General features: G+C 30.5%; 1 protein-coding gene across 1 annotated transcript in view; it reads right to left on the bottom strand.

Moving 5' to 3' along the window:
• Positions 1-3050: 3050 nt before the first annotated feature.
• LOC129231778 (ATP-binding cassette sub-family D member 2-like) overlaps positions 3051-14225 on the bottom strand; it is a 56847-nt gene continuing 45672 nt past the window's right edge. Inside the window, exons 9-10 of the mRNA XM_054866143.1 lie at positions 10437-10562; positions 3051-3393 (exon numbers count right to left, since the gene is read on the bottom strand). Coding sequence (XP_054722118.1) covers positions 3087-3393; positions 10437-10562 — 433 coding nt within the window. The 3' untranslated portion in view covers positions 3051-3086. The remainder of the gene's footprint in view (positions 3394-10436; positions 10563-14225) is intronic.

Raw genomic sequence — 14225 nt, 5'->3', positions numbered from 1 at the left:
TTTTACCAGACATAATTATTCATTCGGAAATGGTTTTTATGTATAAAAGAACAAAACAGTACAACACATAACCTGGTAGCACAGATAACATATTAGTTTTAAAAATTAGTAAAAAGACAAAAATACTTAATTTATGGCATATGTCACTCAGTAAAAATTCATCTTTTATATAGTGAAGGATTTTTTCAAATTGGTGCAGTGGTTCTGGAGATTACCAGGAACATATAAACATTCAAAATAAACCCTCTCTCTTTATAATATTAGTATAGATAAAAGTACCTCAGAGGATAGCCCAAAATGCATGCAAAATTACAACTTTTAGAAACACAGATTTTTTATCGTCTATCTACATGAATTCAAATACTAATTTGCTTGATGCAAATCTCATTGAAATAAATTTTGATGCATAAACATTCTGCAACTCGAAATGGTTTGTAAAGTCCAAGGCTAATGGGATGTTATACACCTTTAACTCTGCAGCCTCAAATGCATGTAATGGTTTGTGCGGTTCTTATGCTGATATAGTCATTTTTTATTCAGTCATGTATTCCCACCCTTCAGCATTCAGTTCAAACAGACTTTTTGACTATTCTGTCATTGACGCTGTGGGACAATTGGTGTTGGATTTTACGTTTATAAGAATAAAACGGTACAAATCATAAACTGGTGGCAAGACAAACTACTGGTTTGAAAAATTAGTATAAGTACATATATGCATAATTTATAGCCTATGTCACTCAGTAAGAAAGCATCTTTCACATACTGAAAGAACTTTTCAAATAGGTGCAATAGTTCTGAAGATTACCTTGAACATATAAACATACAAAAATCCACCCTCTCTCTTAATACTATTAGTATAGATACAAACCAATTACTTTTTCAAACTATCAGAAATGTGTCGTTAATTAAAAATTACTGCACACAACACATTATTATGAGAGTTGTACTCTAAATACATGCCAGTGGTAAATCGTAACTTAATTAAATAATGTGTATATAACGATATATGCAACTAATGATTTGGATTTAAGGTAATGAAATTCTTGTCATGCACTTTGTCACTATTGTCTTGAAAAAAAAACTTTTGATTTGGATGATTCATTTTCAACTATATTATTACAGTGATAAAATTAGTCCATCCAGTCATTTGTTTGGCAAAAAATTTATTAACACCACCAGAGTCTGAACTTTTAATGGCATTTTTTTTCACTTAAGTTTTTACTAAAAAGGGACATTTTCATTCCCGCACATTTGAACTGTTAAAATACAGCTGTTTTTTACATCATTAATTATTTATTTTTTTAAATTTTCTTTTTCTGTTGCAAAAGTTCTTTTGGAAAATTTATTTCAAATAATGTGAATTTCTTGACTATGACTTCAATTTCATTGATCAGGTTACTTAATTGCAGACATGTTCTGGATCATAAGCATTTATATGTTTTGAATTGGTGTTTCAATTAAGATAGTAGTCACTTTAGTGTTAAAAACAACTTGCATAACAAAAATGATTGAGCATCAAAATAAATATCTCATAATCATCTAAAAATCTTGATCCTTATCACTTCTGAAAAAGGAGTCTGTTCAGTAAAATACATTTATTTCACAGGAAAAACATCCCTACATGAAAGAGTAATATGACAGGTGTCTGTATAAAGATAAGAACAAAACAAGAAAAGCAAAATCATATTTCCTATAGATTTTTTTTTTTTTTTTTTTGACCTTTCTGAAACCCTAACAGCATTGCTGACACAGAACTACTCTTGTTGAACGAAATCCACTCAAAGAGAGGGGCTTTTTAATTGCACAGAGAAGAGTGATTTCTTTGTCAATGTAAACAGTGTGTTACAGATTGGATGAAAAAACAATCTCAAAATGAAAGGACTCACTTGACTTCATTAGTAAAACTCGCAACCATTATAAATTGTCATAAAAAAGTAATATGGAATGGAGATGAGTTTTCCAGAAGTTATATTTATGTTTTGATTCATGAATTGTTTTAAAATAGGCAGTTTGCAAAACAAAATAAAATGACGAACAAAATTTAAAATCGTATTTTGTGTTTGCCAATTTAAAAAAATAAAAAACTTAAGAGATATATAGCACACAAAATTCTGGAAAATTTTCCTCTATTTCATATCATGTGCTACAGAAATTTAGTATTTAGAGAACTTCTAAAAATGCTTAATGAGGAATGGATTTTTGGAACTTTTAATTACAAAAGAATTTAATCACAAAAGATACAAAACAGATCCTCATAGTGTTAGCTAGATGAATAAATAGTTGTTTCAACAGCTTTAATTTTTGACATCACTTGGTTGCAGGTCAAAATTAATTGTGTCAAGCATATCGTAAAAAGTTCATTTCATTTAAATAAAATTTAACAAGCTAACAAATTTGTACAGTTAAATATTTTGATAATGAAACCAGATTTTAATTTTAGCATGAAAATAAAATGTACTTTTCATTGAAACTCGCTATGCAATAAAAAATATCAGCACTTTCATGAAGAAATTATGTTCTTTATGATTCCCCTCTCCCAAATTTTGACCAACTAGTATTTAAGCGTGCGAAATTCTGTTTTAAGTAGAAAACCTAAAACAAATCAATGTAATTATTAAAAAAATAACGTAAAGATCAATTTACAAAAAATGTTTACGGATGTAAGCGAGCACACATCAAAGTGTAAAAAAGTTTACCAGAAACTTTCAGCTACAAAAAATATTCAGAATAAATACTATAATTTTACTATAAACATAATGCATAGACTATATATACACAAACAATATTTCACTTAACTGAAACTATTTCACTTAACAATATTTCACATACTAAACTTTCAAAAAAATATACATTAACAAGAGAAAATCATGTCTCAACAATAAATTCATTCCATAACAAGATATATTGCATCATGTTTTTAGAAACATAAATGAGGAAAAACACTTTCTGCAAAGTAAAACTGAATTTTCAATAATTATAATCTTGTGTATTTTAAAACCACTATTTTAGCAAAACAAAATTTTAGACTATTTTATCAAGATGAAAAACAACAAATAAATTTTAAAACTGTAGAGCTCACTACTGTTTTAATCAGATAAATTTTCAACCATAACAGGAGAATCATAAGAAGTATCACTATTGTCTGAAGAAATATTTTTATCAGGAGAAGCAGAAGCTGGAGGACATACTGATGAAGAATCAATCATCACCGCAGAATCTTCACCTAAAAGCCTACACAATTCTCTCAGTCTTCTTTCCATCTGAGGAACACCAGTTAAAGAAGCTTCTAACTTTTCTTTCTCATCTCGTAAAGAAAGTCTAGTATTCGTATCAAGAGGTTTAAGGCTGTAACCACCCTCACCGTCAAATTGCATAAGATGAGTATGAAATTTCCTGCAGAAGTAAAAAATAAAATAAATAAATAAAAAGAGCTTGATTTAAATATGGATGCAGTTTCCCAAACATTGAATTGAGTTTAGATTATTAATGTATGCAATAAGAAAAAATATCCATACAAATACAATTTTACACAGAATCTTTTACCCAAAAGAGTGATTATTACAGTAAGCAATATATGGCAATAATATATATAATACTAAGGTTGTCCTTAAAATGAACTTTTAAAATTTACGTGGGCATCCTTCCATTAATATTTATGACTAAAATCAGACTTCCAAACTAATTTTCAGACTTAAAAAAAAGGGGGGGTGGAAGGGGTCACAACTTTTACAAAAATTTGAAAATTCAACAGTTTCCAAAATTTGAATAAATGTTAATAATAAATACATAAATAAAAGTTGATAGAAAAATACAGTTGGCTCTCTATTTAAGGGCTTTCAAGGGACCACAAAAAATCAACCTAAAGTAGAATGCATCCTTAAATAAAATGCTTTTAAAACTAGTGGAGCATCTGGGACTGTCAAAAGCTGTCCCTGATTAGAGAAAGTTGTTAAATAGAGCGTCGTTAAACACGGAACCAACTGAAGTTTTCATATCCATTATTACAAGATCAACACATTTTTAGTTCACATACATAAATGGGAATTTTTATGACTTTCAACAGCTACTGTCTTGACAATAACACTCCAAAGCATAAGGCATGATCCATCTGAACTTAACATAAACAAATAATTTATTTTTCATCTTAGATTAAAAAACAATGAAAATATTGATAAAAGTTATGAAAAATAAATCCTCAGCTGATGTTCCCTTTGAGTGCTTACTGGGACAGAATTTTTTAGAAGATATTGCAGACAGTGAAACTGTTCACTGACTGCCAATCTGGAAAAGCTTCAGGAAAAATTATTGAGCAACTTCTTTAAATAATAGGAACAGAAGTAATTACTTCAGCTGTTATTGATACACTAGAATATTAGTAACGAAATCAAACGCCTGCTTCGATGCAACTTTAGTAATCAGGGTAACCAAAAAAAAAGTATGAGTACTTAGAAAAATATGAACAAAATATTACACTGGCTCTCTTGATGTTTGTATTTTCTTGGAGTCATGACAAAAGCAGATGCAGTTTAATCAATGAGGTTATCAACAGGGGCTAAACTAATGATGTTCAGGCAATTTTAAACATTGGCAGAGTTCAATCAATCACAATAACTTTGAAACTCCATATATGATGTTTTAATTCAGGGGAAGTGCATAACATATTGAATTTAACAAAAATCCACTCAAACAGTTCCAGGAGTTTAGCTGATGTGGTATAGCGCACAAAAGATGCAAGATGAGATGATTCTTGAGTTGTCAACAACACCCCAGAGTTCTAACCTCCAGAGTACTAAAGTATTTTTAACGCACAATAACATTATTTTTGATATAATTTTTGAAAGAGAAATAAATTCTTGGACGACGCTTCATCCAAAAGCTCACACTTCTTTGCATTGAAAAAAGTGTTCCTTGTAACACCGAAACACGTGTCTGCAGTAAATTGCAATTTTAGTGGATCAAAACATCGGTATATCATTCATTTAATATGATATAATTAATGATGAAATATATGATGATGATGCTTAAAGAAAGGAACCTGAATAGAACCAGATGCAATCCTTAAAAAAGCTCTGCATAACAAAAAAAAAAAAAAAAACCCACAAAATGCTTAAAACCTTGAGTAGAGTTTAGAGTTTAAAAAAAGTGACCAAATGAAAGAGCGACAAATCTTAAAATAAAAGTAAAGCAATTATTAGATCATTCAGAGTTCTAAATAATACAGAACTGCATGGAATAGCAGTGATGAGCTTTAGGTTAATGCTCTTGTTAAATGCTTTAGGACATGATAGAAGATACATATGTAGAGCACAAATAAACATACATGGTCTGCCTGGAAAGTAATTTCAGTAAGTCAATAACAATACATTTATTGATCAAAGAGTTAAAATATACACAAAGGTTTCAATCACTTCCAGCAATATTTTTGACCATCAGGAACGCAAGGACAGGCATTTTTGGGAATGTTGTTTTCATCACCAGCACAAGCCATGGTCAATTAAGCAAAAGATTGCCATCATGATTTGTTCATCACTTTTCAAGAGATAAAAAGGTCCTTTGGGAATAATTGTTTAAAGGAAAGGCAAGTCTTCTGTACCATTACAAGGGATTTTTAGGAAAACAAACTATTTTTGAAAGACGTGAATAGGTCAGCAATGGATTTTGCTCAGGAAGGCTACCAACAGCCTCCTTGGATGACACAGAATTGGAACATTCCAAAATGTGCTGCTCAAGTGATTCCAGTGAATTATCTGCAGGTGTGAAAAATGGGCGAAGCTTGTCACCCATCTCTTGGCAGATATTCAAAGGTGTCAACAGTTCCAGAGTCACCCTACAGTTCTGACATGGCTTCTCTCAACCTATTCTTGTCTCATTACCTGAAAACTTAGATGAAAGAACACCATTTTTAGACATTTGACAAAGTCACACCAATTCGTACCAAGGTTCTGAGGGACATTCCAAAAAAGGTCAACTGCCACTCCTCATGCCTGGAAATTCCTTTAGAAGTCATATATCAACACAAGAGAGGTCTGTTTTGAAACCTTTATATATATATATATATACAGTAGAAGACCGTTATAACGCACACCTTGGGACAAGAGCTTTTGCGTTATACAGGTTTTTGCGTTATATAGATCATTTCACAAATTTTGAAACTAGATATCTATAACAAACAGAATATATCTATATATTAGCACTTCAGAATGAGTTTTATCTGCAATGAGTATCAAAGCACCAATATTGCAATTAGTTAATCACAAATAAATATGTTTCACAATCAAAATCCTGCACTTCTGCAAGCTTCATGGTTTGCATAACAGCTGCATTTTCAAGAGACATCTAGTATTTCCTGTTTACTGTGAGTATCAATTTTCATTTAAAAGCTTTGAATTATGATGGGAAGATGAAAAACTGTTTCAGAATTTAATTTTTCTATTACTTTTTATGATTGCAAAGCAAAACAGAGGGATTTTGTAGATTTCAAAACCTATTGTTTACTTCTAAAAAACAGTGCGGTTTATAGAGAATTGCATTATACAGGTTGGCACTATAACGGTCTTCTACTGTATATATATATATTTTTTAAACGGCAGATCAATAAAGGTTTTGTAGTGGAGTCACCAATGTTACTTTCTTGACAGACCATGTAGATGAAATGAATGAAAGGGGGACTCAACCGAACCAAGCACTGTGACCACAGGTCTATTGTACTAGTCCTCAAATAAAAGTCTTAAAACAGACCAATAGCTGAAGCAGAATTCAGCAAACACCTAAGAGGAATATCATGAACCTTGCATGTTTCAAGCAAATGATGACCAAGGTGTTCAAATTTATAAGCAGAAAACACTTCACAGTCACACAAGGTGTGAGTAATAGTTTCCTCCTTAAAGAGGTAACCTTTGCAAATTGAATCATTACTGACACCCATTATAGCAAGGTGCGGCTTTAAGGTGTCAAGTCCAGTAAGAAGACCAAAAGTCTTCCTAATACTATTTTTGTTAAGAAGCCTATTGCATATCTGGCATGTGATCCTCAGAGAGAATTAGGTCTGTCCTCCTTAGAAAGACAAGCTGAATATGTTCAACATCATCACGAGATAACCTCTCGACGGGAAGGTTTCTCTCACAGCAGCCATCTTATACATGCGCACTGCTTGAGCATAGGACTGTGGTTGACCAGTCCTTACTCATAAAGATGCAGAAGTTTGTGCAGGGGAAGGTGTTGAAGCCTCCGATCGATGCTGTTTGGTTTCTCCTACCTTCTCAGGAATGGCTGACCCAGTGACTTTCACCATCTGTAACAGCCTCCCCTCTCTTTCCTGCAGCTGTTACATTTTTGTGCATAAATGAGTACCCCTTGTCCCCCTATTGCAGTGTCGGTGGGTTACAGATATGTCTCCTCACCAGTGATGGGTTGCAGACCCACAACCTCACCTCCTCCAGCAGCAAGGTTGCTGGTTCACTCCTACAAGCCAGTATTCAGCTCCAAAGGAGCTGAGAACTGGGCAATGGTAAAAGGTCAACACCCCTACAACCACCCTTTACGAGTGCAAGGCAAATTACAACGAGGTTTCGCACGGTTTCTCGAGGGGTCCATTTAGACATCATACAACCCAGATGTCATCCATCCATCAGTACAGTGCCGCACACCTTAGATCGGGTGTCCATTTTAGTCGCCTTTTACGACACACATGGACTACATTGGGCTATTCTGCTCTGGTCACCACACAGAGGACCATGTAGATGCCATGGTCTATTTCCAACAGTTCTTTAGTTATTGATGATAGACCGAAAAATATGAAAAACTTTAAACAATATTTTAAGCTACTCAAAATAAAAAATAAAAATGTGCAAAAAATAAACTTATTTGGAAAGAATAGAAAAAAAAGTTCTCATAATATGACATCAGTCTGAATAGAATATTTTGGTTTAATGGTGAAGTACAAGTGCTAAAAAAAGTAAAAATACTATATCAAGTTGTCAAAGTTAGGATTTAATAATAGTAAAAATTTTCAAATCGATTACTAATATCATGCACAAAGAAAATTAAAATTGCTGCATTAAAATGCCATGTGTTTTTTCTATGTGCAATGTTTGCTACAGCACAGATGTAGGACATGGATTATTACTGGCAGTCCTTTTTTGTAGCAGGTTCTGAAACATAATGTATTTTACGATGTCTAACATATTTCAAACACTAACTTTGAGTGGTACTTTTAGCAGCTTCATAAATTACAGACTTTAAAAATACACTACTTTTCTACACAAAAAATGAATTAATGTCTGTTATCTTAAATATTTAAAGAAAAAAAAATCTGGTGAAAATTTTAAAAATGTGAAATGGCTAAACTTGCTCATTTTTTTAATAGTAAAATTGCCCAATTACTAACATATTTTGACTAAAATCATTAGAAAAAAAATATTAAAAATTCAAGAATGATAGAATTATAACTTTAAACTCTTCTGATTTTATCAACATTTTTTGTTCCTCTGATTTAAGCAGAAACTTGTTGTTTTTACACTTTAAAAAAAATATATTTGGCACATAGAAAATCGCTTTAATATAGAAACTGCACTTATTAAAATAAAAACTTTGATTCTTCTATAGTCTGCTTCTGCAATATCCTTAATCTTATTTTTTGGAAAAGTACGTTAAAAAAAGAAAAATCTGTTAAAAATAATTTCAAATCATGGGCTGTCAAAGGATTATATGATGTATAATACAATATTACAACTATCAGCATAAGAAATTCCCTTTGACAACAAGATGGTATTAAGTAACAAAGAAACTAAGTTTTTAAGAATAAGATTTCGTAAAGTATGAGTTACCCTTCAAATGGAAGATAAAGTTAGTTATTTGAATAAATCAGGATTTATTCAAATAACTGGATCTATTAAAAATCTACTTGGAAAATGCATAAAGCCTCAATTCCTTATTTCACAAAGTATAAAATGAAACATGTATTTAAAGGTGAAACTAAATTAAACAACAATTAAGAAAAACTAATGTGCAAAGAATTTAACCACCTTGCAATTTATGACGACATATCTCGTCCATTTGACATGTAATTCTGGGACTGTCCAACTGCAAGTGGGTTAAGATTTCTTGTTAGAAAATTTTGAATTTTCATTTTTGACTTTAAGTGAATGAACAATGCTTGAAAATTTTCATAAGATTTTCCCAAATTTTGAGACATTTGTAATATGCTAACATTCCATTATGATAGCTAATATGCAATTACAAAAATTCTTATTGGAAAAATATTTTTTTAAATGTCAAAAATGATCACAATTTACTGTGCTCCTTCAACTCTCCTCAGCTATAGCACAAATTATACAAAGCATTTTCTTCATTTAATTACTTATTATTTACAATATGAAAGCTATGAATAAGATAAAAAATTATGGAAACTTCTTGAAAAATAAAAGCTTACAAAATGTTAAAAATGAACTGTGCAAAGATCAGTCTTGCATAATATAAACGAACGTGCGAACAGCGTTTGCAGAAAATCTTTGGCTCTGCAGAAATTTTTTCAAACTGCTGACGTTGATTAATTATTTTTTTTAAAGGGAATTTTTAAAAAAAATCAGTTTATTTCTGTTAAAGCCTTTCTTCAAAAGCCTATAAAGCACGTGTCAAAAAAAAAAAAAGGTTTTGGCAGTTTTCTTCAGTTGGTGAAAAATAAGCAAACTATATGTTATTGTAAAAAAAAAATTGAATGATTTAAAGCACTTTTTTTTGTCTGTTTCATATTTGCATATAAATTTAATTCTTTATTCACAAGGGTGAGTTAGGCAAAATAATTATTTGCAGACAATTTTCCAGTTAGGATTTGTGTTTTCAGAAAGCAAAGATCAAGTTCAAGTTTAAAAATATCAAAAATTAAGCTTTTTCTTAAACTTAGTTTTTCAAAATAAAAATCAGGTACTTTATCTAAAGCATATAACTTTTATTTAAGTTTTAAGGCATCAAGGCTTCAAAATAATATCATAGATAAAACCAACTTACATTCAAGTACGTTTTATGCTATTTTAAAGTCAAATATTACATTTATATTCAGAATTAAATTTGAAAAAATGTTGGGAAATCTTTATTTCAGAAAATATAGGTTTTCAACTTTATTTTACGAAAAAATATGGAAGCATTAACTTATGAATTGTTTTAAAAAAATAATTTAAATATTAGGTGATGTGGCAGATTTCAAATGGAGAAAAATAGTTGCATTATCATACCTGCCAACATCTACTGCGAAAAAAATCCAGTAGATCATTAAAAAATACAGTAGATGTTTACGGCGTATTTTTCGTTCTTAGTTAGGAAATAAAAGAATTTTTTATTTTCCTTCTTAGTTCAACCAAATGCTCCTTACATCTTATACACAATCAAGAGAAATGATCAAAATCCAGGAGTTGGCAGGTATGCATTATAGAAAAACTAACCATAAGGAAGGTCTATGAGTAATAGTTAACAGCGAGATCCCACAATCCTTAGCAGCTTGATAGATTTGGCTTTCTACATCAATTGACACTGCACTAGTGCATTCATCTAGCAAAGCAAATTGAGGCCTATTGAAAAAGAAATAGTTACATAAATAAAAAGATATATAAAATCGAATTAGTTCTTAAGAAATGTAAATGCCAAAAAATAATAAAAACAGGATGATTAGGGTGGTTCAAAGAAACTTTTTTTAGAGTCCAGGATACCCCTAATTTTTTTGACTTACAAATAGTATTATGCTGTAAAAGTTTTAGCTTCTTACTCAAATTTTGAGAAAGTGCTCAATGACCTTTCAATCTAACAGCCATAGCATAGAAAATGTCACACATTTAGAAACATTTAATTTCTCCCAGCTGTTTTTTTGTAAATAATTATTTTATTGCAATGTATATGCATAATACTCATGTACATTATAACATGTAGCATTGTTTTTTCATTTCAATGTATTTTTTAACCCACCCTTTCCATACTGATGAAGTTTAAGGGAGGAGGTTGAGCACCCTCTTTCAGTTGAAATAGGAAGCTAAAATTCTTCCAGTATATTGCTATCAACAAGTCTAAAAATATTGAGGGGTGTCCTGGTATCTAGGAGAAACTTCTTTTTTTACATGTATTTTTGAACCACTCTCAGGATGTTGTGGATGATACTGAATGGAACAAATGGGAAAAATTCAGAAGAAATTCTGAACAGTCCAAATTCTGAAATTGATTTAGCCCAAATAAAGGGACACATTTAAGTTTTGCAACAACAAAAATCTCCCTGCCATGAATCTACCACTAGAGGCATGTCATGTCATACGATTGCCACTTGAATACAGTAGTAACTAACAAAATCTAAATCCTAACTCATATTTGTTTCTTACATTCTTCAGCTACAAATGCACCAACAGAAGACATTCTACTCCAACGACATCTTGTTTACAGCTTTTAGCTCATGTTTATCTCTTATTTTTCTAAACTTAACATGATTTTTAGAAGTAGCATAGATTCAGAACTGGTTTTACTTTTAAATCAGCATGAACAAGTACTTTCTCACCAGGAATGTGCGTTATGCATCATTTTAAGTTTAAAACTGAATTGTTATTGAAATTAGCAGAGATTCTTTGTCATAGAATGTTATATTTCAATTAAACCTGAACTATTAATATATCCAAATAATTCCTTTTCCAGACAACATGAACAATGATGTAACATGAAAAAGATACAGTTTTACTCTTTAAAATCCCTAGTACAAACAAGAATATTTAAGAAAATGTACATTGCTTATTACATTTATTTCATTTTTAGGTCTTACAAAATTTTTTTTCACTCTTCTTTTGTACAGATATTCAGTGCAAATTTGAATTAAGTTAAAAACTGACCTAACCAGGGAAATATAAGAGAAACGTAGTATTTTTTCTTGATTCACATGCAATAATTGATTCAGCACAATATTTTCATTTGTCAAGGCAAAGAATTATTTCCATTTAGTGAAAAGAATGACATATTCAGTTTGAAGTTACTTTATAATATTTTGTTGCAAATGCTTAACATCACAAAATATTACATTAAAATATGCAACTAGGATCCATTCAAGTTCACAAGTAAAGACATTGAAAATCCAAGGACATTGTTCAGAAGTGCATCTTCTCTAGAGAAATAAAAAATAAGATACACAACAATTTATAGCATGTTTATTATACTGGCACCTTACCTTTTGTATTTACTTGAGTCTAAACACCGTGAGTACATATCTCATTTTTGCAACCATTTACCATGAAGCCTTAGGATTATGATTTGGCTTCACATTCCATTTTAAAGCCTTTAGAATATGCTTTAATATTACATACAAAAAAAAAAAAAAAAAAAAGGTTTTAAATAATGTTTTAAAACATTGTATTTTAACTTTTTCCTTAACCACACACACACATTATAATATTTTACTTATTGATGACAAGAACGAAAAATTTTAAGATGGGAGAATGGTTTTGAGAGAATAATTTGAATAACTAAATAAATTCAGACTTTAATTTAGAAATAATATATTTCGGATTGATATAACAGCTAACATTATATTTCCTGTTTGCAGAAAATAAGTAGTTTGCAGGAGTACTACAGAGTCTTATTTTAATCACAACTAAATACTGTAATGCCTCAATATTATATTTAATTTCAATTATATTCATAATAACAGTAAATCTATCTCAAACTTAATGAGCTATAACACCAAAAAAAAAAAAAAAAAAAAAAAAAAGAAAAAAAGCCTCAAACTGAAACAGTGGCCGGAAGTTGTGCACTACAAATAGCAATGCTACTGCAGTAGCAAATTTTTTTTCAGTACAGTAAAACCTGTAAAGTTGACCACCTGTCTATGTTGACCGCTTTTGTCAGGAACGGAATTAATCCTATCTTGTATAATGAAGGAAAACCTCTGTAACTTGACCACCTTTCTATCTTGACCGCCTGTCTATCTTGACCACTAATGTACCCCAAATTTGGTTTGGAGTATTGTAAAAAACCCTTTGTAAGTTGACCACTTGGTTTATTTTTTAAAACTTAATTTAGCAAATTATTTTATTATTATTTTTTTATAGCTTTCCAAGAATATTTTTGATGCCAGATCAGTATTTTACCAACTAAATAAAACAGCAGCATAACTAAAACTCCTTGTAAGTTTAACCACATTGGAAAATTACTAAGAACCCTTTTATTCTCCAAACTTGTTTTTCTTTTGTTGTTCTATTTGAGATTACCTTTTGTACTCTCTGTTCAATGAAAGCATGTGTCAGTAGAAAAGTACAAAGTATTTTTTTCCAGTTGCAATATTTTGTGGCAACACTGGAATTGTGCTAGAGTAAAAGTTACTTGCATTGCAGTATTTCTGGTGCAAGGGATTAAGAAATAGGACATTTTCATTTTCATGTTCATTCTGAGAGTCAAGCTTGTTGCTCTTTCTGATATAGTTTTACATAAAATGGCTTCAAAAAGAAAGTTAGTTGAACTTGAGATTGATAAAAAGTATGAAATATTAAAATTGATTGAAAAGGGAGAAATCCAGAGAAAATTAGCTGACACATATGGAATTTCCAAAACTAGTGTCTAATAAGTGCTCCAAACTTCAATAAGGATTTATTTTGTTGCAAAGTAGATCATCATGGCTTTAAATGTATTAAATGCATATGAGAAAAAAAAAATAAGCGAAAAATTTGTTATTTTTGATTTGCTATGAATTTTTATGAACTGTTAGTATCAAATAACTTTTTATAAACAACAATTTTTTTCTTTTTTTGATTAATTTACTGAAATTTTAAATTTACATGACACATTATACGTCATTCCGAGAAAATAACTTTTTAAAAATATTTGAATAACATTTTAAATTATTGTTTCAAAGTAATGTTAAACAATGAAAGTGAGTTGAACGGAAAAAGTAAGTGTCAATTAGTGAAAAAATGAATACATGGTGCAAGAAATGACAAAAAAAAAAAAAAAAAAAAATCATTACCCCCTTTATAAGTTGACCACCAAAGTACTGCACCGCAAGTGGTCAACTTACACAGGTTTCACTGTACTTTGCAGTGTTGTGAACAACTTAGTGTAGTGAGTAGCACAATGCAAAAAAAAAGAAAAAAGTTTGCAGTGATTTCTGGAAACTATTTTTAAATAAAGTTTTTTTAAAAAAAGAAACAAGGTTCAAATTAATCTGACTAGTACAAATCTTATGCTAGTACATCAGTGAACGCAATGAGAAG

The sequence above is a fragment of the Uloborus diversus genome, chromosome 10 (assembly GCF_026930045.1).
Source record: "Uloborus diversus isolate 005 chromosome 10, Udiv.v.3.1, whole genome shotgun sequence".
NCBI classification, from domain to species: Eukaryota; Metazoa; Arthropoda; class Arachnida; order Araneae; family Uloboridae; genus Uloborus; species Uloborus diversus.
Note: the sequence above shows the minus strand (reverse complement) of the source record. Positions and strands in the feature narration are given on the sequence as shown.